The sequence below is a fragment of the Hemitrygon akajei genome, chromosome 1 (assembly GCF_048418815.1).
Source record: "Hemitrygon akajei chromosome 1, sHemAka1.3, whole genome shotgun sequence".
NCBI lineage: Eukaryota > Metazoa > Chordata > Chondrichthyes > Myliobatiformes > Dasyatidae > Hemitrygon > Hemitrygon akajei.
In genome coordinates, this window is record NC_133124.1 from 39,569,558 (window position 1) to 39,593,591 (window position 24,034).

General features: G+C 42.1%; 1 protein-coding gene across 4 annotated transcripts in view; it reads right to left on the reverse strand.

Annotated features, from left to right (window-relative positions):
- nkain4 (sodium/potassium transporting ATPase interacting 4) overlaps nucleotides 1-24,034 on the reverse strand; it is a 518,494-nt gene that overhangs the window by 228,056 nt on the left and 266,404 nt on the right. For all 4 annotated transcript variants that reach the window (XM_073041668.1, XM_073041677.1, XM_073041695.1 and 1 more), the window contains exon 3: nucleotides 7,534-7,614. In XM_073041668.1, coding sequence (XP_072897769.1) covers nucleotides 7,534-7,614 — 81 coding nt within the window. The remainder of the gene's footprint in view (nucleotides 1-7,533; nucleotides 7,615-24,034) is intronic.

The window sequence follows — 24,034 nt, forward strand, 5'->3', positions numbered from 1 at the left end:
TTTTCTATGTTTCTTTGAGCTATAATGAGTTCCATCTCAAAACAACGTCATTGAACCAAATGGGCCGCCTAAAAGTTTCATGGTCACTATTACTGAAACTCACCAGGAACTTAATTTTAGATTTTCTGGTTCAGTTCAATTCCTCACTAGCTAAAGCTGCATAGAACTTTCATCTCTGGATCATTTGTTTGACTTAGCTTAGCCACCGTATGTGATTTCCTACAATGTGATGAGAGAAAGTCCTGCTAATTGGCTCGTTTCTGGTGAGTGATAACAGTGTTATACGAGGGGTGATTGATAAGTTTGTGGCCTAAGGTAGGAGGAGTCAATTTTAGAAAACCTAGCACATTTATTTTTCAACATAGTCCCCTTCTACATTTACACACTTAGTCGTGCAGTCATGGAGCATATGGATCTTGGATCTTTAGTTATTAACTGATGAGTTATTAACTTCAAACTTTCTACATAATCACTCAAGGAGTTGAACTGTATGTGCATGTAATAAGAGCTGTATAACTCATCTCCTTCTACCTTAGGCCACAAACTTATCAATCACCCCTGCTGTGGACAGTTTCTGGAGGTCCAAGATCTGTATGCTCCACGACTGCTGGACTAAGTGTATAAATGTAGGAGGGGAAAAATAAATGTGCTAGGTTTTCTAAAATTGACTCCTTCTACCTTAGGCCACAAACTTATCAATCACCCCTTATATTTCTCTTCTGCTGCAGTCTGAAAAGTAGTGGCTGTGCTGTTACAACTGTGAATTTCCATGATGAGAGAGATGTACAATAAAGCAACATGTATACTATATGCTGACAGTTAGCAAGAAGCACACACTGCAGTTCAAGTGTCCACACGTCCCTCCCCACAGATCTCCCACCTGGCACTTATCCCTGCAAGCGTAAGTGCTACACCTGTCCCTACACCTCCTCTCTTACCACCATTCAGGGCCCCAAACAGTCCTTCCAGATGAGGCAACACTTCACTTGTGAGTCTGTTGGGGTCATCTATTGCATCCGGTGCTCCCGGTGCGGCCTCCTCTACATCGGTGAGACCCGACACAGATTGAGGGACCGCTTCGTCGAGCACCTCCGCTCCGTCCGCCACAACAGACAGGATCTCCCGGTTGCCACCCACTTCAACTCTGCTTCACATTCCCATTCGGATATGCCCATACGTGGCCTCCTCTACTGCCATGATGAGGCCAAACTTTGGTTGGAGGAACAACATCTCATATACCATTTGGGTAGTCTCCAGCCCCTTGGTATGAACATTGAATTCTCCAACTTCCAGTAATTCCCTCCCTCTCCCTTCCCCCATCCCACTTTCACTCTGTCTCCTCTTCTAGCTGCCTATCACCTCTCATGACTCTGCCTTCTTCTACTACCCATAGTGCTTTCCCCTTAGATTCCTTCTTCACCTCTCCTGCCTATCCCCTCCCCCCACCCCTTGATCTTTCCTCTGATTGGTTTTCCACCCTCCCCCCACCTTCCTTATGGGCCACTGCCCCCTCCTTCTTTAATCCTGATGAAGGGTCTCAGCCCGAAACGTTGACTGCTTCTTTCAACGGATGTTGCCCGACCTGCTGAGTTCATCCAGCTTTTTTGTACGTCTGGGGTTTAAGGAATTTGTTTTACTCTGATTCTGTGTACATTTACTTTAAAAATCTTCCACACTGGAATCCTTTCCTTTTGTGTTTATGTCCATTCGCTTCCCTTGCTACTGAATGACACAATAAATACTTGGGAAGTTTGATGAACAGAAATTGATTTGAATCATGCCAGCTCAAAAGTTTTACAGCACCTGGTCCAGTGCGAAATTGTGCTTGTATTTAATGTTAACATATACATCATGGGCAACGGGAAAAATCTGCATTCCACCATCTAAAGCCATACCATGGTGCCAAGAGTCATGGTTAATGCTAACAATCACTGAGCACTGGTGCCCCACAAGGCTGTGTACTCAGCCCCCTGCTGTACTCACTGTACATCCATGATTGTGTAGCCAAGTTTCCGTCAAACTCTTTTGTGCTGATGACACCACAATTGAAGGCCATATCTTGGGTAATGATGAGTCTGTGTACAGAGAGGAAATTAAGAACCTAATGGCATGGAGCGAAGACAATAACCTATCCCTCAACGTCAGCAAGACGAAGGAATTGGTTGTTGACTTCAGAAGGAGTAGTGGACCGCACAACCCCATCTACATTGGTGGTGTGCAGGTGGAACAGGTCAAAAGATTTAAGTTCCTCGGGGTGAATATCACAAATGACCTGACTTGGTCTATCCAAGCAGAGTCCACTGCCAAGAAAGCCCACCAGCGCCTTTACTTCCTGAGAAAGCGGAAGAAATCTGGCCTGTCCCCTAAAACCCTCACTAATTTTTATAGATGCACCGTAGAAAGCATTCTTCTAGGGAGCATCACAACCTGGTATGGAAGTTGTCCTGTCCAAGACCGGAAGAAGCCGCAGAAGATCGTGAACATAGCCCAGCACATCACACAAACCAATCTTCCATCCTTGGACTCACTTTACACCGCACGCTGTCGAAGCAGTGCTGTCAGGATAATCAAGGACACGACCCATCCAGCCAACACACTTTTTGTCCCTCTTCCCTCCGGGAGAAGGTTCAGGAGCTTGAAGATTTGTACGGCCAGATTTGGGAACAGCTTCTTTCCAACTGTGATAAGACTGCTGAACAGATCCGGACCCAGATCTGGGCCGTACCTTCCAAATATCTGGACCTGACTTGCACTACCTTACTTTCCTTTTTCTAATTATGATTTATAACTTAAATTTTTATTATATTTACTTCGATTTGTACTTCAGGGAGCGCGAAGAGCAGAATCAAATATCACTGTGATGATTGTACACTCTAGTATCAATTGTTTGGTGACAATAAAGTAAAATTAAAATGTTAACCAATCACCCTTCTCTTGAGAACAGAATTGATGACTTTGTGACCAAGTTTATGGATGATATGAAGATACAGTAGGTGGAAGATAGGGGCAGGTAGTGTTTAGGAAGTCTGCAGAAGGACTTAAATAAATTTGGAGAATGGAGTAAGAAGTGGCAGATGGAATACAATGCCAGGCAATGCATGGTCATGCACTTGGCAGAAGGAACTAAGGTGTAGATTATTTTCTAAACAGGAAGCAAATTCAGAAATCAGAGGTGCAAAGGGATTTGGGAGTCCTTGTGCAGAATTCTCTAAATCTTAATCTGCAGGTTGAGTCAGACAGGTGGTAAGGAAGGCCAATTCAATGCCAGCATTCATTTTGAGAAGGCTAGAATATAAAAGCAAGCATATAATGTTGAAGCTTTATAAGACATTGGTCAGACTGCACTTGGACTATTGTGAGCAGTTCTGGGCTGTTGATCTAAGAAAGGATGTACTGGGGTTGGAGTGGGTCCAGAAGAGATTCACAGGAATAATCCTGGGAATGAAAGGGTTTATGTATGAAGAGTGTTTGCTATCTCTGTGCCTGTACTCACTGGAGCTTAGAAGAATGAGGGGGCATCTCATTGAAACCTATCAAATAATGAAAGGCCCAGACAGTGGATGTGGAGAGGATGTTTCCTTTAGTGTAAGAGTCTAGGACCAGAGGGCACAGCCTCAGAATAGAAGGATATTCCTTTACAAGAGAAATCAAGGGGAATATCTTTAGCCAGAGAGTGATGAATCTGTGGAATTCATTGTGGAGGTCCCTTCAAGGTGAAAGCTGATTAGCTCTTGATTAGTAAGGACATCAAGGCTGAATGGCCTAATTCTGCTCATATGCCTTATGGTCTCTTACAGGGAAAAAAGGTCCATTACCAGAGCTCTGTCTTTAAATTAATTCTGCATCATTGTTTGTCTTTTTTTAAATAGACGGGAATATTTGTGTATTAACATTAAACAATGGATAGTTTTATTGCTCATTTCCTATGACAATCATTGAGTCACAGTAGAGTGAGGAGAAATCTCCACAACAAGGCAATTCATCAGCATGCAATTGCACAGCACGTCCATCAAAGTGGTTTGGGCCAATTTGTAAGTGGGCATGATTATTCAAATTAACCATTCTCACCATGCTTGAAGCAGGACAGCAGACAAGTGTTCTGCTTTGCATCTCAGTACAAATTTACCTTTAATTGGAATCAGCGAAAAATAGTATAAGTATCTATATAAGGGGCAAATTATCATTGCTGGTTTTATGACCAGAGAAAATGGAAATCAAAATTGGCCCTGCTCGGTCAAAAATGATCCCTATGAAAATGCTGCACAATCTATATAAATGCCAAATATTCAGTTTGAACTTTGGATTAGGTCAGAAAGGACACAAGATAGCAAAGTGAGAAATCGGGAAAAAAATTAAATAAAGGAAGGTCACCAATGAAAAGGACCTTGGCAATTGTGAGGATGACTTAAAGCAAACTAAAACGCTTGAGTGTATAGACATTAAGAAAGAGGATGTGCTGGAGTTTTTGAAAGGTATTAAAGTTTGATCAGTCATCGGGACCAGATGAGATATACTCCAGGCTGTTGTGAGAAGTGAGGAAGGAAATTGCTGGGCCTCTTGCAATGATCTTTGCATCATCAATAGGGACAGTAAAAGTACCAGAGGATTGGGAGGTTGCAAACGTTCCCTTGTTCAAGAAAGGGAGTACAGATAACCCAGGAAATTATAGACCAGTGAGTCTTACTTCAGTGGTGGGCAAGTTGTGGGAGAAGACCCTGAGAGGCAGGATTTATGAGCATTTGGAGAGACAATCTGATTAGGGAAAGTCATCATGGCTTTGTCAAGGGTAGGTCATGTCTTACGAACCTGATTGAATTCTTTAAGGATGTAAAACACACTGGTGAAGGTACAGCAGTGGATATAGTGCATATGGATTTCAGTAAGGCATTTGATAAGGTTCCACATGTGAGGCTCATTTGGAAAGTAATGAGGCATGGGATTCAAGGAGGCCTAGCCTTGTGGATCCAGAATTGGCTTGCCCAGAGAAGGCAAAGGGTGGTTGTGGATGGTTCATATTCTGCATGGAGAACCGTGACCAGTGGTGTTCCACAGGGATCAGTTCTGGGACCTCTCCTCTTTATGATTATTATAAATGACCTGGATGAGGAAGTAGAAGGGTGGGTTAGTAAGTTTGCTGATGATACAGGTGGTGTTGTGGATAGTCTGGAGGGTTGTCAGACATTATAACAGGACATTGATGGGATGCAGAACTGGGCTGAGAAGTTGCAGATGGAGATCAAGACAGATAAGTGTGAAGTGTTCCTTTCAGTACGTCAATTTTGAAGATGGAATATAATATTAATGGTAAAACGCTTGGCCGTGTGGAGGATCAGTGAGATCTTGGGATCCATGTCCATAGGACACGCAAAGCTGCTGCACAAGCTGGCAGTGTTGTTCAGAAGGTGTATGGTGTGATGGCCTTCAACAGTGGGATTGAGTTCAATGTTACAGCTATAAAAAACCTTAGTTAGACCTCACTTGGAGTACTGTGTTCAGTTCTGGTCACCTCATTGCAGGAAGGATGTGGATGCTATAGAGAGAGTGCAGAGGAGATTTACAAGGATGTTGCCTGGATTGGGGAACATGCCTTCTGAGAGTAGGATGAGTGAACCTGGCCAATTCTCCTTGGAGTGATGGAGAATGAGAGCTGACATGATAGAAGTGTATAAGATGATGAGAGACATTGATTTTGTGGATAGCCAGAGGCTTTTTCCCCAGGAATGAAATGGCTAACATGAGGGGCATATTTTTAAGGTGCTTGGGAGTAAGTACAGGGGTGATGTCAGAGGAAGCTTCTTCACACAGTGAGTGGTGGGCATGTGTAATACACTGCCAGCTACGGTGGTGGAAGCAGATACAATAGGACTGTTAGATAGGTACATGGAGGGTTGTGTGGTCGGGAAATTTCTAGAATAGGTTACATGGTCGGCACAACATTGTGGGTCAAAGGGCCTATATTGTGCTGTAGGTTTTCTATATTCTATGTTTTAAAAAGAGCTGGGAGTCCTAGTGCAGAGTTCCTAAAGGTTAACTTGCAGCTTGAGACAGTAAAGCTGACTGAAGGTGACGCTGAAAGATCCTTAACTATTAAGGATGTCAAAGATTATGGGGTGAAGGCAAGAAAATGGTCAAGAGGGGTAAATTAAATCAGCCATGACCAAATGGAAGAGCAGACAATGTGCCAAATGGACTTATTCTGCTCCTAGGTCTCATAATCCAAGAGGGACTTTTGAAAGACAACATTTACTACATTCGTTATCTCCACAGCTACATTTCTCAAACCTTGTGGAAAGTGTCATCTTATGCTTGGGATTTATCTGTTTTCAGTACCATTAATTTCTCCAATACTATTTTTGCACTAATATTAATTTCTTTCACAGAAGAAATTAATTACACAGGTTATTCTAATTATTTCCACATGATCAAAATGGACTGGGCAGGCCCAAATATGAAAACTATGAATGATATTCAGTATCTAACTGCAATTTGCATACATAGCTACTGGAAGTGGGTCACTACTCACTCGATAACAATGTAGGAGTTTTTAAACATTGAGAACAGGGTCTAAACTGACACTGTTCACCTAATCATAGTTTGAAAAATGCAAGTGAGCTTAGAGGAAGAGCAATAGCTGACTTGATAAATGACATTCCCACTGTGTCATTAGTGGGAAGTTCAAGGAATGTGACAAATTATAATGTTCATTGAGGATGATCAGATTTCATACGCCAACTTGACCCAACTACCGCGTGCTACTAGTCTTTCACTCAGTAATGTTACCTACTCATGTGTGGTTTTTATTCATTTTCTTCTTGACTTAATTTGATGTCTGCTGAAACTGGAACATATCCACTGAAATAGTTTCAAATAAAATATAACTCATTTTGAATCGTACCGGATAATAATTATGTCCTTATTCTCCACAGGCAAAAGCAGCAAACTTATCCAAGTATTCTGATCAGATTTGTTATAGTTGCAAACAAAGGCACTTAGTTTGTTGTCAAAAAAATAACAAGATTAACTATTATCTCTAAAAATATTTCACCTTGAACTACTGAGTGCAAGATGCTTCATATAGTCGAGAGAGAAATTGCAGCAATTAATAAAAGCTGGTTAATTATCCTGCAAATAATTTACCCAGAGGATGCTCTTTCCCTAACTTCAAGGATTCCGAGGCATATTTTGTTCCACTGTTTTTTGTTTAGAGAAATAAAACCCGGAATATAGAGACACTTTTTATTGTAAAGACTCAAATTGACTAACAAAATAAAAACTAGCATGAGAGTAAAGGTATTGGAAGAAAAAGATTTGCTACAGCAGACTTTTGTTAAACTGAACACGCATTGAAAGGGTGGAAGGTAAGGAGAAAGCAAATGACATGCTTGTCGAAGGGAGAACTTCCTGTAGCAAGACACAAACATACTGTAGCATTGTGTACATAACTATACATTCTGTGGCATTCATTACAACCATTACAAGCCAAGAACTCCAGCTACGTTGGATATAATGCTGGTTGTCAAAGATGATCCTTACCTTTGAGAGTCCTCCAACCTCCAAATAGAAGCAGAAGATGAATACATTCCAGGCAACCCACAAGGCTGTCCAAATAGTGTACTAGTCCCAGAAAGAGAAAGAAAAACAGTTAAATCATTAATAAAGTACCCAAGTGAATGCACATAGAATTTTGTTTCTTTTGCCCCTCTCCCATCAACTGTCCAACAAACCTTCAGGAATTAAATTCAATAATATGGAGACTCTAAAAGTAAACCTTAAAAAGAAATGCATGCTTTGTCAAAAATATGCTTAAAGTAGTTCCATTTTTTGAGATGCTGGCAAAACATTATTGCCATTGCTCATAGGTAGAGAGTGGGGAGAAAAACATGCTTGAAGCGGAACTTTTAGATTGTCTCTTTTTATAGCTGTCATACAGCAGATCCTCAGAAATTATTAGTAAAGCAGATTTTGAAGTGTTCAACATGACCTGATTAAATATTCTCTTGAGATTTAACCTTCTTCAGTTCTTAAGTACTTAGTGATAAACCCTTGAAATTCCATAAATTCTTCATATCTCTGGTTAACTTGTCCATGTCAACATTCAACATGTATGAAGCTGGATAATCTATTAAATTTGGGATCTATCGCAACTGTGCATTTTTGTGATGGTACACATTGCAACTGCAATGTGCCAATGAACAAGGAAATGATCACCGATGCCATTAAGAACAAAGTACAGGAGCCTTAGAAGCTACACCACCAAGTTCAGGAACAGTTATTACTCCTCAGACATCGGGCTCTTGAACCAGAAGGGATAACTTCACTCACCCCATTACTGAGCTAATCCCACCATCTATGGACTCACTTTCAAGGACTCTTCACCTCACGTTCTCAATATTTATTGCTTTTTTTCCCTCTTTTTTTTAATTTGTACAATTTATTGTCTTTTACACTATGGTGTTTGTCTGTCTTATTGGATGCAGTCTTTAGCCCATAAGACACTGGCACAGAATTAGGCCATTTGGCCCATTGAGTCTGCTCTGCCATTTCATCATGGCTGATCCATTTTCTCTCTCAGACCCAATCTCCTGCCTTTTCTCCATATCCTTTCATGCCCTGATTAATAATTGATTCTATTATGTTTCTTTTCTTTTACTGTGAATGCACACAAGAAAATGAATCTCAGGCTTGTATATGGTGACATATATGTATTTTGATGATAAATTTGCTTTGAACATTATCCTTAATAATAGCAAATACACTCACTTCTGCCCCTGAACAATCTCATATTTCTGATACAGTTGTCTGTTGCCCCTGCTGTTTGCTTTTGGATTCATCTTCCTCAAGGCATAATACTTAGTTCACATACAGGTGCACAGGATTTCTCTGGTGTAGCTAGGGAAGTTAAGGATTCCCCTTTCAATATTACCAAAGAACGTCTCATTAGTACAAGATATAGACATCGTGCACTGTGGCCATAATAGAAAATCCAAGTGCATTTCACCAGAAGAAGAGGGTTATATTATTCTTATTTGTAACCTTAACAGCCTCATTAATTGACACATTTACATATTGTGCAAAGAGTAACTGCTAACTTTAAAATCAGTCAGTGTGCATTATACCAGTTAACTTAGAATTACTATAAAATAATTCCCTTTCGCAGTATTATTCAGTGATTTGGAAAAGAAGCATTAACCAGATTTATGGAAGTGGTCTTTGTTGGAAAAGCTAGAAGGATCAATCTTTTACCTCAGTTGAATTTGTGGTGAGTATGACTTTCTTCTACTTCACTCAATTGTTCACTTTGAGAAACTTCTTGAGAAAATTTCCTTCTGGCACCCTGGTGTCACCTGCAGCTTGCTGGGAGGATTGGCCATAACAGCTGAAGTATTTGTTCCATAGCACGGTTGATCTGTTATGTTATTAGTCACTGAAAATAAATGGGGGGGAGGGACGTCAAGAGTTGACGTGGGAGTGGGTGCTGAATGACCCACTGAACAAGCTACCCAAAGCAGATGGACTGCCAGAGAGCAGAGAGACGGGACATAATGATGGTGCTCATGATCACAAGGGAGGCTGCTAACTCTCCTTACCATCTGGTCCACAAACCTAGTGACAGACAACCAAATGTTGTGTACTGCTTGTGGCAGTTAAGGTCACAGCTGCTCTCAACTCTTCAACCAGTAAACCTGATAAGGGCACCCATAGGGATATCTCAGGAGTCAGTTGTCCTGCTCATTGTATTATTAAGCAGTTCACTTAGCTCTCATTGCACTGAATACTCACTTGGCATCGTGAATGTAGTCTGAGATAAACCTCAAGCAAGCAAACCATTTTTGTTAAAGCTCTTCCTGTTTTCCATGATTAACTGCACATTGGCAACACCTCTGCACTCAAAACTAGGAACCCAGAGTTGTATACATACAGGGGACAATGGGAAATTGAATTGATAAATTGGTTCATTATTATTACACGTAGTGAGGCACAGTGAAAAACCTAAGATCATAAGACACTCAATGGCCCCTCTATTAGGTCCCTCCTGTATCTAATATATTGGCCACTGAGTGCATGTTCATGGTCTGCTGCTGCTGTCGCCCATCCACTTCAAGGTTCTGCATCTTGTGCATTCAACAATGCTCCTCTGCACACCACTTTCAAAATGTCTGGTTATTTGCATTCCTGTCGCCTTCCTGTCAGCTTGAGTCAGACCGGCCATTCTCTCTCATTAACAAGGTACTTTTGCCAACAGAACTGCTGCTCACTGAAAGAGTTTTTGTTAATCACACCATTCTCTGTAAACTAAAGAGACTGTTGGGCATGAAAATCCCGGAAGATCAACAGCTTCTGAGATACTCAAACCACCCTGTTTGGCACCAACAATCATTCCACGGTCGGTCACATAAATCATATTTCCTCCCCATTCTGATGTTTGCTCTGAACAACAACTGAATCTCTTGACACTGTCTGCATGCTCGTGTGCATTGAGTTGCTGCCACATGATTGGCAGATTAGATATTCGAGTTAATGGGCAGGTGTGCAAGAGTGCCTAATAAAGTGGCCACTGTATGGCCAACATATTGATGCAATCATGAAGAGGGGGTGCCATTGATTATACTTCACTATGAGTTTGAGATCTGCTTTGTCACCAAAGACTCCAGCAAATCTCTGCAGATGTACAACGGAGAGTATTGGTCAAATCACCATCTGACATAGAGGCTCCAATCAATAAAAGCTGCAGAGGGTTGAAGACTCAGTCCGCTCAATCATGGATACCAGCCTTCATATCATCAAGGACATCTTCAGAAGGTGACACCTCAAGGCAGCAGCATCCAATGTTAAAGACACTCACCATCAAGGACATGCCCTCTTCTCATTACTACCATCAAAGAGGAGGAACAGGATCCTGAGGACATATACTCAGTATTTTAGGAACAGATTCTCCCCTCTATTAGATTCATGAAGCATAAACATTAGCATATAACATATAACAATTACAGCACGGAAACAGGCCATCTCGGCCCTTCTAGTCCATGCTGAACACTTACTCTCACCTAGTCCCACCAACCGGCACTCAGCCCATAACCCTCCATTCCTTTCCTGTCCATATACCTATCCAATTTTACTTTAAATGACAATATCGACCCTGCCTCAGAAACCTGGTGCAAGGGTCAAGGATTCTATGAGCGGCTGCAGGACATTCTGGAATGGGAGGATGAACAGCCAGTGGTTGTGGTGCACATAGGTACCAACGATATAGGTAAAAAATGGGATGAGGTCCTACAAGGTGAATTTAGGGAGTTAGGAGATAAACTAAAAAGTAGGACCACAAAGGTAATAATCTCTGGATTACTACCAGTGCCACGTGCTAGTCAGAGTAGAAATAGGAGGATATTTCAGATGAATACATGGCTTGAAAAATGGTGCAAGGGGGAGGGATTCAAATTTCTGGGGCATTGGAACCAGTTCTGGGGGAGGTGGGACCGGTATAAACAGGACGGTCTGCACCTGGGTTGAACTGGAACCAATGTCCTAGGGGGAGCGTTTGCTACTGCTGTTCAGGAGGCTTCAAACTAATGTGGCAGGGGGATGGGAACAAGTGCAGAGAGACAGAGGGGTGTAAAATGAGGGTAGAAGCAAAAAGTAGTAAGGTGAAAAGTAAAAGTGGCAGGCAGGCAAATTCAGGGCAAAAAGCAAAAAGAGCCACTTTTCAACATAATTGTATAAAGGCTAAGAGTGTTGTAAAAACAAGCCTGAAGGCTTTGTGTGTCAATGCGAGGAGCCTTCATAACAAGGTGGATGAATTGAATGTGCAGATAGTTATTAATGAATATGATATAGTTGGGATCACAGAGACATGGCTCCAGGGTGACCAAGGATGGGAGCTCAACATCCAGGGATATTCAATATTCAGGAGGGATAGACAGGAAAGAAAAGGAGGTGGGGTAGCATTGCTGGTTAGAGAGGAGATTAACGCAATAGAAAGGAAGGACATTAGCCTGGAGGATGTGGAATCGATATGGGTAGAGCTGCATAACACTAAGGGGCAGAAAACACTGGTGGGAGTTGTGTACAGGCCACCTAACAGTAGTAGTGAGGTTGGGGATGGCATTAAACAGGAAATTAGAAATGTGTGCAATAAAGGAACAGTAGTTATAATGGGTGACTTCAATCTACATATAGATGGGGTGAACCAAATTGGTAAGGGTGCTGAGGAAGAGGATTTCTTGGAATGTATGCGGAATGGTTTTCTGAACCAACATGTCGAGGAACCAACTAGAGAGCAGGCCATTCTAGATTGGGTATTGAGGAATGAAGAAGGGTTAGTTAGCAATCTTGTCGTGCGAGGCCCCTTGGGTAAGAGTAACCATAATATGGTGGAATTCTTCATTAAATGGAGAGTGACATAGTTAATTCAGAAACAAAGGTTCTGAACTTAAAGAAGGGTAACTTTGAAGGTATGAGACGTGAATTAGCTAAGATAGACTGGCAAATGATACTTAAAGGGTTGACGGTGGATATGCAATGGCAAGCATTTAAAGATCGCATGGATGAACTACAACAATTGTTCATCCCAGTTTGGCAAAAGAATAAACCAGGGAAGGTAGTGCACCCGTGGCTGACAAGGGAAATTAGGGATAGTATCAAGTCCAAAGAAGAAACATATAAATTAGCAAAAAAAAGCGGCACACCTGAGGTCTGGGAGAAATTCAGAGACCAGCACAGGAGGACAAAGGGCAAAACTACATTAGACCTACACAGGACTACATAAAGAGCACAACACAGTGCAAGACAGTACAATGATTAATAAACAAGACAACAGGCACAGTAAAGGGCAAATCACAATATAATAACAAATAATGTAAGCATAAACAAATGTTTTAGCAGGAAATTAGGGATAGTATCAAGTCCAAAGAAGAAACATACAGATTAGCCAGAAAAAGCGGCACACCTGAGGACTGGGAGAAATTCAGAGACCAGCAGAGGAGGACAAAAGGCTTAATTAGGAAAGGGAAAAAAGATTATGAGAGAAAGCTGGCAGGGAACATAAAAACTGACTGTAAAAGCTTTTATAGATATGTGAAAAGAAAAAGATTGGTCAAGACAAATATAGGTCCTTTACAGTCAGAAACAGGTGAATTGATCGTAGGGAATGTTCTGTCTTCACTAAGGAGGACATAAATAATCTTCTGGAAATAGTAAGGGACCGAGAGTCTAGTGAGATGGAGGAACTGAGGGAAACACATGTTAGTAGGGAAGTGGTGTTAGGTAAATTGAAGGGATTAAAGGCAGATAAATCCCCTGGGCCAGATGGTCTGCATCCCAGAGTGCTTAAGGAAATAGCCCAAGAAATAGTGGATGCATTAGTGATAATTTTTCAAAACTCCTTAGATTCTGGATTAGTTCCTGAGGATTGGAGGGTGGCTAATGTAACCCCACTTTTTAAAAAAAGGGAGAGAAAAACCGGGGAATTATAGACTGGTGAGTCTGACATCAGTGGTGAGGAAAATGCTAGAGTCGGTTATCAAAAGTGTGATAACAGCACATTTGGAAAGAGGTGAAATCATCGGACAAAGTCAGCATGGATTTGTGAAAGGAAAATCATGTCTGACGAATTGTGTTGCCTTTATGGCATTTGTTTAGTTTATAATATTTTTGCTTTAGTAATTCGTTTGTTAGCATTTTTTAGTTAAAGTTAGGATTGTTTAAAGTAAATTCGCTGTCTGTGATATATCGCGGCATGCGACGACGTCACATCCGGTTTTGCCGCGTCTTGTGGGAAAATACCGGTTTGGAGAAACGGGAAGGAGGGGGGCTCACATGTGCAGGATCAGTGCAAGAAAAGTTGTCTTTCTACGCATTAGAAACATAGTGAAGCAACGCCGTAAGTTCATGAGATAATCGATATGTTGAATTAAAATGTTAACGCTGATTCTGTTAAAAGTAGTGACGGTTGATGTTTATGTTTTCGTTAGTTAAAGAGTTGGTGGATAGTTTGTGTTGAAATGTATTTAAAGCAGTCAATGGCGTAGGTAGATTCTGACGGTATGCTGCATTTTAATGTAATGTAGTTGTTGTAGTTTAGTTTTGCAAGTATTTACGATGTAAATGTGATATCAAGAAGGAAACAAATACTGTACAAATTTTGTATTGTTTTATCAACAGTTTTCACCATACGTTAATGTAGAAGAGTGAACAGTAAACGGTTAATCTTACTGTGATCCTGTTTTCATTGACTACGGTTTACCTCGGTGTTTAGTTCAGCGTTCTCTTACACCTGAGCAAGAACACTACAGTGAAAAGGCGGCATTATCAGGTGTTTCAAGTGCTGTAATGACAACTCGATCCAGCATCAGGTCGTTGCCATCCAGCGACAGGGGCAGTAGGGCATCAACAAGTAAGGCCGCCCATGCAAGAGCTAAAGCAGAATCCGCCAAGGTGTGAGCGCTCTACGCCGAACAAGAAGCAAAATTGAAAATGGAAGCGGCTGCCAGAGAAGCCGAAAACCAGAAGGAAGTGGCTGCCAGAGAAGCCGAAAACCAGTTGGAAAGGGTAAGGATAGCGTCAGAGTTAGAAGTGCTGACGCTACACCGAGAAGCAGAAGCTGCCAGAGTGGAAGCAGAGTTAATAGAAAATGCTGAAAAAAATGCATGATCAGGTTGACGTAAAATCTACTTCAGAAAAGATCAGATTGGAACGCACAAGCGACTATGTCCGATCTCAAATAGACTGGAAGATTCGTTCTTCCTCTCCATACTTATTTGCTAACGTCCCATTTCATGAGGAGTCTCAGAGATGCCCGATTGCATCACATCCATCCGAAGACGACAATTTACCCTTGCAACTCCGTGATGAATTCAAGAATGAAAGGGTTGATGACAGATACTTCTCAACACCAAACTTACCAGATTTGGCGAGAAGAGAGGCAAAGGCCAAATTCAGAACAGCAAATTCCATAACAGATGTACGCCCTCAGTCGTATACCCGCCGATATATTTCCCCAGCCCGCATGCCATTTGCAGTTGAACCCATGGCACAGTATTTAGCACGACGAGATCTCGTCACTTCAGGACTATACCAGTTTGACGATAAACCTGAAAATTACCGTGCATGGTACTCCACATTCACCAACGCTATCGACGGAGTCCAGCTCAGAGCAACCCAAGAGTTGGATCTTATGGCGAAATGGCTGGGAAAAGAATCATGCGAACAGGTGAGACGCATACGTTCAGTGTACATCAACAACCCCAAGCTAGCCTTAAGCAAAGCATGGGAGAGACTTCGGGAGGGCTATGCGGCCCCTGAAATTATTGAAGCGGCACTATACCGACGTCTGGAAAATTTTCCGAAGGTGTCAGCCAAGGACCACACTAAGTTAAGAGAGCTCGGAGATTTACTCATGGAGATTCAAGGCGCCAAAGAAGATGGCTACTCAACTGGTCTAGTATACCTAGATACTCCATATGGGATTCGACAAATCGTGGACAAACTTCCATTTGGGCTGCAGGAAAGGTGGGTGTCTGTTGCCTCAGAGTACAAGGAAGACCACAATGGTCGATTTCCTCCCTTTGAGTATTTCACTAGGTTTGTGTGCAAGGAGGCGAAGAAGTGAAATGACCCTAGCCTCATGGGTCCAGGAAGCAGTACAATTTACACCAAGCCAGATAACTCCTCTTCGAATAATTTCAACATTAATAAACCCATCTCAGTGCTTAAGACTGAAGCCTCTACAACTAACAACAACCCTAGCAAGAATTGTCCATTGCATAACAAACCCCACCCCCTCAAAAAATGCAGAACGTTTAGGGAAAAACCCCTTGAAGAGAGGATGGCCCTTCTTAAGGAGGAAAAAATGTTTTAAATGCTGTTCCTCGACCTCTCACCTTGCTAGAGAGTGTACGATTGCCATGAAGTGCCCGGAATGTAATAGCACTAATCACGATGGGGCCATGCATCCCGGCCCGTTACCGCAAACCGACAAAGCTCCTTCACCCCCACACCAGGACGGCGGGGAGGGAGAGGCTCACTCCAGGACAACTGTTGTCAGCTCGAGCTGTACAGAAGTTTGCGGTCAAGCTCAGTCAAGCCGTTCTTGTTCAAAGATCTGCCTCACTAAGGTGTACCCTAAGGGAGCTAAAGACAAGGCCATCAAAGCCTATGTAATTCTGGACGATCAGAGCAATCGCTCGCTAGTCAGTCCAGAGTTCTTTAACTTGTTCAACATTGAGAGTGAGCAGTTCCCATACTACCTTAGAACTTGCTCAGGCAATGTGGAAACTTATGGAGGGAAGGCAGAAGGCTTCCAGATCGAGTCCCTGGATGGTAAAGTCATCATCTGTCTCCCTCCACTCTTTGAGTGCAATGAAATTTTGAATAACCGCGCTGAGATCCCGACGCCAAGTGCGGTGCTACACCAGCCACATCTCCACCACATCGCCAAACACATCCCAGAACTGGATCCAAAAGCAGAAATACTCCTGCTATTAGGGAGAGATGTTCTCCGGGTGCACAAGGTTAGGCAGCAGGTCAATGGACCACACGACGCCCCCTTTGCGCAACGCCTGGATCTGGGCTGGGTGGTGATAGGAGAGGTGTGCCCTGGCAATGTACACAAACCGACGGTTAACACATTCAAGACCAATGTGCTAGAGAGTGGCCGCCATTCAATTTTTCAACCCCGCACAAGTGTCATGTGTATTAAGGAAGCACGACAAGGCTTTAACAAATGTAAAGTAACTGACGAGACGCTGGGTTAGTCAGTCTTCGCTCAAACTGAGCACGATAATAAACTTGCTCCATCAGCTCAAGACGCCATTTTCTTAAAAATAATGGACACCAAGGTCTTCAGAGATGAAGCAAATAATTGGGTCGCCCCACTACCTTTCAGAGAACCACACCAGTGCTTGCCAAACAACAAAGAGCAGGCAGTCAAGCGGTTCACGTCCTCACAAAAAACCCCAAAAAGGAAACCTGAGATGCAGCAATGCACCCGATTGACCCACGAGGTACTGTGCACATTAATGGCAGAGGTCACGGCCATTATAAATGCACGACCACTCTTATCCGTGTCTTCTGACCTGGAAAACCCCTTCATACTCTCACCATCAATGCTCCTTACGCAGAAGGCAGGAGCCCCCCCTCCACCAGGGGACTTCTCTGATAAGGATTTGTACACAAAGCAATGGAGACAGGTCCAGGCTCTGGCAAATCGGTTCTGGTCTCGTTGGAGACAGGAATATCTACCTTTGTTGCAACACGGACAAAAGTGGACAGAACCCTGCAGGAATCTTCAAGTTGGAGATTTAGTCCTACTCAGAGACAAGCAAATCACCCACAACAGCTGGCCAATGGCCAGAATCACTGCCACATTCCCTAGTAGGGACAGACATATCAGGAAGGTTGAGTTGAAAACTACCGACCAAGGTGATGTGAAAATTTACCAAAGGCCAGTTACAGAAGTCATTCTACTTCTACCTAAGGACTGATTTAGAGACTGAAGTTTTGTATTATGTTCATTGTGACCTTACGAAGGTCAAGCGGGGAGTGTGTTGCCTTTATGGCATTTGTTTAGTTTATAATATTTTCGCTTTAGTAATTCGTTTGTTAGCATTTTTTAGTTAAAGTTAGGATTGTTTAAAGTAAATTCGTTGTCTGATATATCGCGGCATGCGATGACGTCACATCTGGTTTCGCCGCGTCTTGTGGGAAGACACCGGTTTGGAGAAACAGGAAGGAGGGGGCTCACATGTGCGAGATCAGAGCAAGAAAAGTTGTCTTTCTACGCATTAGAAACATAGTGAAGCAACGCCGTAAGTTCATGAGATAATCGATATGTTGAATTAAAATGTTAATGCTGATTCTGTTAAAAGTAATGACGGTTGATAAGGTTTATGTTTTCGTTAGTTAAAGAGTTGCGGATAGTTTGTGTTGAAGTGTATTTAAAGCAGTCAATGGCGTAGGTAGATTCTGACTGTATGCTGCATTTTAATGTAATGTAGTTGTAGTTTACTTTTGCAAGTATTTACGATGTAAATGTGATATCAAGAAGGAAACAAATACTGTACAAATTTTGTATTGTTTTATCAACAGTTTTCACCATACGTTAATGTGGAAGAGTGAACAGTAAACGGTTAATCTTACTGCGATCCTGTTTTCATTGACTACGGTTTACCTTGGTGTTTAGTTCATCGTTCTCTTACACCTGAGCGAGAACACTACATGAATCTTTTAGAATTTTTTGAAGATGTAACTAGTAGAGTGGATAGGGGAGAGCCAGTGGATGTGGTATATTTAGATTTTCAAAAGGCTTTTGACAAGGTCCCACACAGGAGATTAGTGTGCAAGCTTAAAGCACACAGTATTGGGGGTATGGTATTGATGTGGATAGAGAATTAGTTGGCAGACAAGAAGCAAAGAGTGGGAGTAAACAGCACCTTTTCAGAATGGCAGGCAGTGACTAGTGGGGTACCGCAAGGCTCAGTGCTGGGACCCCAGTTGTTTACAATATATATTAATGATTTAGACGAGGGAATTAAATGCAGCATCTCCAAGTTTGCGGTGACATGAAGCTGGGCGGCAGTGTTAGCTGTGAGGAGGATGCTAAGAGGATGCAGGGTGACTTGGATAGGTTAGGTGAGTGGGCAAATTCATGGCAGATGCAATTTAATGTGGATAAATGTGAGGTTATCCACTTTGGTTGCAAGAACAGGAAAACAGATTATTATCTGCATGGTGGCCGATTAGGAAAAGGGGAGATGCAACGAGACCTGGGTGTCATTGTACACCAGTCATTGAAGGTGGGCATGCAGGTACAGCAGGTGGTGAAAAAGGCAAATGGTATGTTGGCATTCATAGCAAAAGGATTTGAGTACAGGAGCAGGGAGGTTCTACTGCAGTTGTACAAGGCCTTGGTGAGACCGCACCTAGAATATTGTGTGCAGTTTTGGTCCCCTAATCTGAGGAAAGACATTCTTGCCATAGAGGGAGTACAGAGAAGGTTCACCAGATTGATTCCTGGGATGGCAGGACTTTCATATGAAGAAAGACTGGATCGACTGGGCTTATACTCACTGGAATTTAGAAGATTGAGGGGGGATCTTATTGAAATATATAAAATTCTAAAGGGATTGGACAGGCTAGATGCAGGAAGATTATTTCCGATGTTGGGGAAGTCCAGAACGAGGGGTCACAGTTTAAGGATAAAGGGGAAGCCTTTTAGGACCGAGATGAGGAGAAACTTCTTCACACAGAGTGGTGAATCTGTGGAATTCTCTGCCACAGAAAACAGTTGAGGCCGGTTCATTGGCTATATTTAAGAGGAAGTTAGATATGGCCCTTGTGGTGAACTACATATACATGTCTGGACACGCCCCCCCGCTGACTGCTCCTGTGGCTCATCCCACGGACCCCAGTATAAAGGCAATTGGACACACAGCCCTGGCCTCAGTCTCAAGGATGTAGTGTGGTGGTTAATTGCTGCTTGTTCTTTCTTCCAGCCAATAAAAGCCTATATCTTGCCTCACGTCTCAGAGTTATTGATGGTGCATCAGGCCCTTGTGGCTAAAGGGATCAAGGGGTATGGAGAGAAAGCAGGTACAGGGTTCTGAGTTGGATGATCAGCCATGATCATACTGAATGGTGGTGCAGGCTCAAAGGGCTGAATGGCCTACTCCTGCACCTATTTTCTATGTTTTTATGTCCTCTTGTTTGAATCTCCCCTCTCTCAATGGAAAAAGCCTATCCATGTCAACTCTATCTATCCCCCTCATAATTTTAAATACCTCTATCAAGTCCCCCCTCAACCTTCTACACGCCAAAGAATAAAGACCTAACTTGTTCAACCTTTCTCTGTAACTTAGGTGCTGAAACCCAGGTAACATTCTAGTAAATCTCCTCTGTACTCTATCTTGTTGACATCACACTTCTCACATTACCTCATACTTCTGCTCGCTTTTGCACAATTCATTTTCATATATATTTCTGATTATAACATAGTTTTTTAAAAAAAAAGGTATTTCACTCTACTGCTGCTGCTAAACAATAAATTTCAAAACAATATGAATCTGATTCTAAACCGCATGAGCCAAAAGGTGACTTTTGATTCATTGTTGTATCAGCCACTGCTGTTAGTTGAATGTTGTTTTCGTCAATTATTCTTTTTTTTTGGTTCAGAGGTTGCAGGTATTGCCAGCAACATTTTCCATTCTTATTTACCCTGAACAAAGGAGGCAGTTAGAGTCAATGACATTTGTGGATCTGGAGTCCCAGAGGCGTGACTGAGCAAAGACAGCAGATTTACTCCCGACGGATTAGTGAAACGCACACGCAAAAATTGAACTTCTTATAATAGTTCAATTCTGTTATGCTTACTTTTGTTTTTAATTCTAGATTTATTTAACTACTGAATTTAAATTCTCCATCACCATGGTGGGATTCAGCTTCATCAATCAAGATCAGCGGGTTGGAACTCTGGTGTTGGTCCAGTGATTTTAAAGCCTGTCTCCACTCTCTTTTACTTGCTTTACTATACAGCAAAACAAAACCAATTTACTGATGCTGCAAAGGCACTGAATTTGGGAATATTGCTCCTGGGAAATGCAAGGCAGTTGTGTTCAGTGGAGATCGAGAATGGGGGATTGAAAGCAGGAAATTAATCTTTAAATACCTGACTTCCACAGTGTGATTCTGGATGGTCTTGAACAGTACAGTGCAAAGAAAATCAGAAATGTGTATCTTATGTCTTAATGAGACTTGGTTGCAGGAGGGGCAGGACTGGCAGCTCAATAACAGAGTGTTGTTGTTTTAGATGTGACAGAGCAGGAACGATTAAATGAGGGGTGGTGTTACTAGTCAGGGAAAATGTCATGGCAGTGCTCTGTGAGGATAGACTGGAGAGCTCATCTAGTGAGGTGTTATGGGTGGAACTGAGAAAGAAGACAGGTATGACCACATTAATGCAGCTATATCACAGACCACCCAACAGACTGAGGGATTTGGAGGACACATTTGTAGAGAGATCGCAGACTGTTGTAAGAAACACAAGGTTGTTATAGTAGGCGATTTTAACTTTCCACATATTGACTGGTACTCCCATACTGTCAGAGGGCTAGATGGGATAGAGTTTATCAAATGTGTTCAGGAAAGTTTCCTTAATTAGTACGTCGAAGTCCCTACAAGAAATGTACAATACCGGTATTAGGAATGGGACAGGGCAGATGACAGAAGTTTGTGTAGGGGAACACTTTCCATCCAGTGATCACAATGCCATTAGTTTTAAAGTAAATATGCAAAAAAAAGTTCTGACCCACGGGTTGAGATTCTAAATTGGAGAAAGGACAATTCTAATGGCATCAGAAATGATCTGGCAAGTGTGGGTTGAGACAGGCTGTTTTCTGGCAAAGGTGTGCTTGTAAAGTGGGAGGCCTTCAAAAGTGAAATTTTGAGAGTACAAAGCTTGAATGCACCCATCAGAATAAAAGGAAAAGATAACAAAGCGTAGGGCACCTTGATGTTCAAGAGATATCGAGGCTGTGATTAACTGAAAATTCGAGGTGCATAGCAAGTATAGGCAAGTAGGAATAAATGGGGTGTTTGTAGAATACAAGATATGCAAGAGAACGCACAAGAAAAAAAATCTGCAGGGCTAAAAGAAGGCATGAACTTGCTCAGGGTGAAGAAGAATCCTAAGGAATTCCATAAATATGTTAAGTGCAAAAGGATTACAAGAGACAAAATTGGTCCCCTGAAAGATCAGCATGGTAATGAATGTGTGGAGCCCAAAGAGATAGGGGAGACATTAAATGGATTTTTTGCAATTGTATTTATGTAGGAGTTGGACACAGAGTCTATAGAAGTGAGGCAAAACAGCAGCAAGGTCATTAACCCAATACAGATTATGAGGAGCTGTTTGCTATCCTGAGGCAAAATCAAGGTGGATAAATCCCCAGGGCCCGACATAGTGTCATCTCAGATCCTATGGGAGGCAAGTGCAGAAATTGCAGGGGCCATAGCAGAGAAATTTATATCATCCTTAGTGACCGGAGAGGAAACAGAGGATTGGAAGCTAGCCAGTGCTGTTCTGCTGTTTAAGAAAGGTTCTAAACAACCATGAAGTTATAGGCCGGTGAGTCTGACATTATTTGTGGGAAAGTTATTGGAAGGTATTTGAAGGGTCTAGATATGCAAGTATTTGGATAGACTTGGATTGATCAAGGATAGTTAGCCTTGCTTCATGCATGGTAGGTCACATCTAACCAATCATAGTTTTTCAAGGAAGTTACTAGGAAAGCGGATGAAGGCGAGGCAGTGGATATTGTCTACACTGACTTTAGGAAGACATTTGACAAGGTCCCACATGGGAGATTGGTCAAGAAGGTTCAGTTGCTTGGCATTCAAGATGAGATAATAAACTGGATTAGACACTGGCTTTGTGGAGAAGCCAGTGAGTGGCAGTAGATGCCTGCCTCTCTGACTTGAGTCCTGTGACTACTGGTGTGCTGCAGGGATCGGTGCTGGGTCCATTGCTGTTTGTCATCGATATCAATGATCTAGATTATAATGTGGTTAAGTGGATCAGTACATTTTCGGATGACACCAAGCTTTGGGATGTAGTGGACAGCATCAGCTGAAAATACAAGTGGAAATATGGGCTGAAAAATAGCAAATGGAATTTAACACAGACAAATGCATATCAAGGTGTTGTACTTCAGCAGGACCAACCAGGGTAGGTCTTACACAGTGAAGGGTAGGGCACTGAGGGATGTGGTAGAACAATGGTATCTGGGAACACAGGTCCATGATTCACTTAAAGTGGCGTCACAGGTAGATAGGATTGTAAAGAAAGCTCTTTGGAACATTGGTCTTCATAAATCAATGTACTGAATACAGGAGATGGGATGTTATGTTGAAGTTGTATAAGATATTGGTGAAGCCTAATTTGGAGTTTTCCATGCAGTATTGCTCACCTACCTAAAGGAAAGATGTAAACAAGATTGAAAGAGTACACAAATAATTAGCAAGGATGTTGCCAGGTCTGGAGGATCTGAGTTATATGGAAGGATTGAATAGGTTAAGACTTTATTCCTTAGGACATAGAAGATTGCAAAGAGATTTGATGGAGGTATACAAAATTATGAGGGGTATAGATAAGATAAATGCAAGCAGGCTTTTCCACTGAGATTGGCTGGGACTGCAACTAGAGGTCACGAATTAAGAGTGAAAAGTTTAAAGAGAACATGAGGGGAAACTTCTTCATTCAGGGGGTCGTGAGAGTGTGGAATGAGCTGCCAGCACAAGTGGTGTATGCGAGCTCGATTTCCACATTTAAGTGGCTTGGATAGGTACATAGGTGGTGGGGGTATGGAGGGCTTTGGTCCTAGTTCAGATTGATGGGATTGGTCAGTTTAAATGGTTTCAGCATGGACTAGATGGGCTGAAGGGCCCATTTTTGTGCTGTACTTCTCTACGTCAGTGCACGCTTATTTATGAGTACATACTGCAGGTATGAGGAAAGGTGCTTCTTCCAAATCAGAATCAGGTTTATATCACTGGCATATTTCCTAAAATCCATTATTTTGTGGCAGCACTATATTGCAATACAGAAACTTGTTAAAAATATAAATTACAATAGTGTGTATATATATACACACACATATATACATACATACACATTATATATATATATAGACACACACACACAAATAAATAATGCAAAAAGAGACCAAGAAAAATAACAGTGAGGTAGTGTACATTGTACTTTCAGAAATGTAATGGTGGAAGGGAAGAAACTGTTCCTAAATGTGGAGTATGTGTCCTCAGGCTCCTGTACCTCCTCCTTGATAGTAGCAATGAGAAGAGTGCACATCCTGGGTGATGGGGGTCCTTAATGATGGATGTCCCTTTTTGAGGCATCACTTTTTGAAGGTGTCCTTCTTCAAATGATGCTGGAGAGACTAGTGCCCATGAAAGAGCTGGCTGAATTTACAACCTTCTGCAGCTTTTTCTAATACTGTGCAGTGGCCCCTCCATACCAGATGGTGATGCA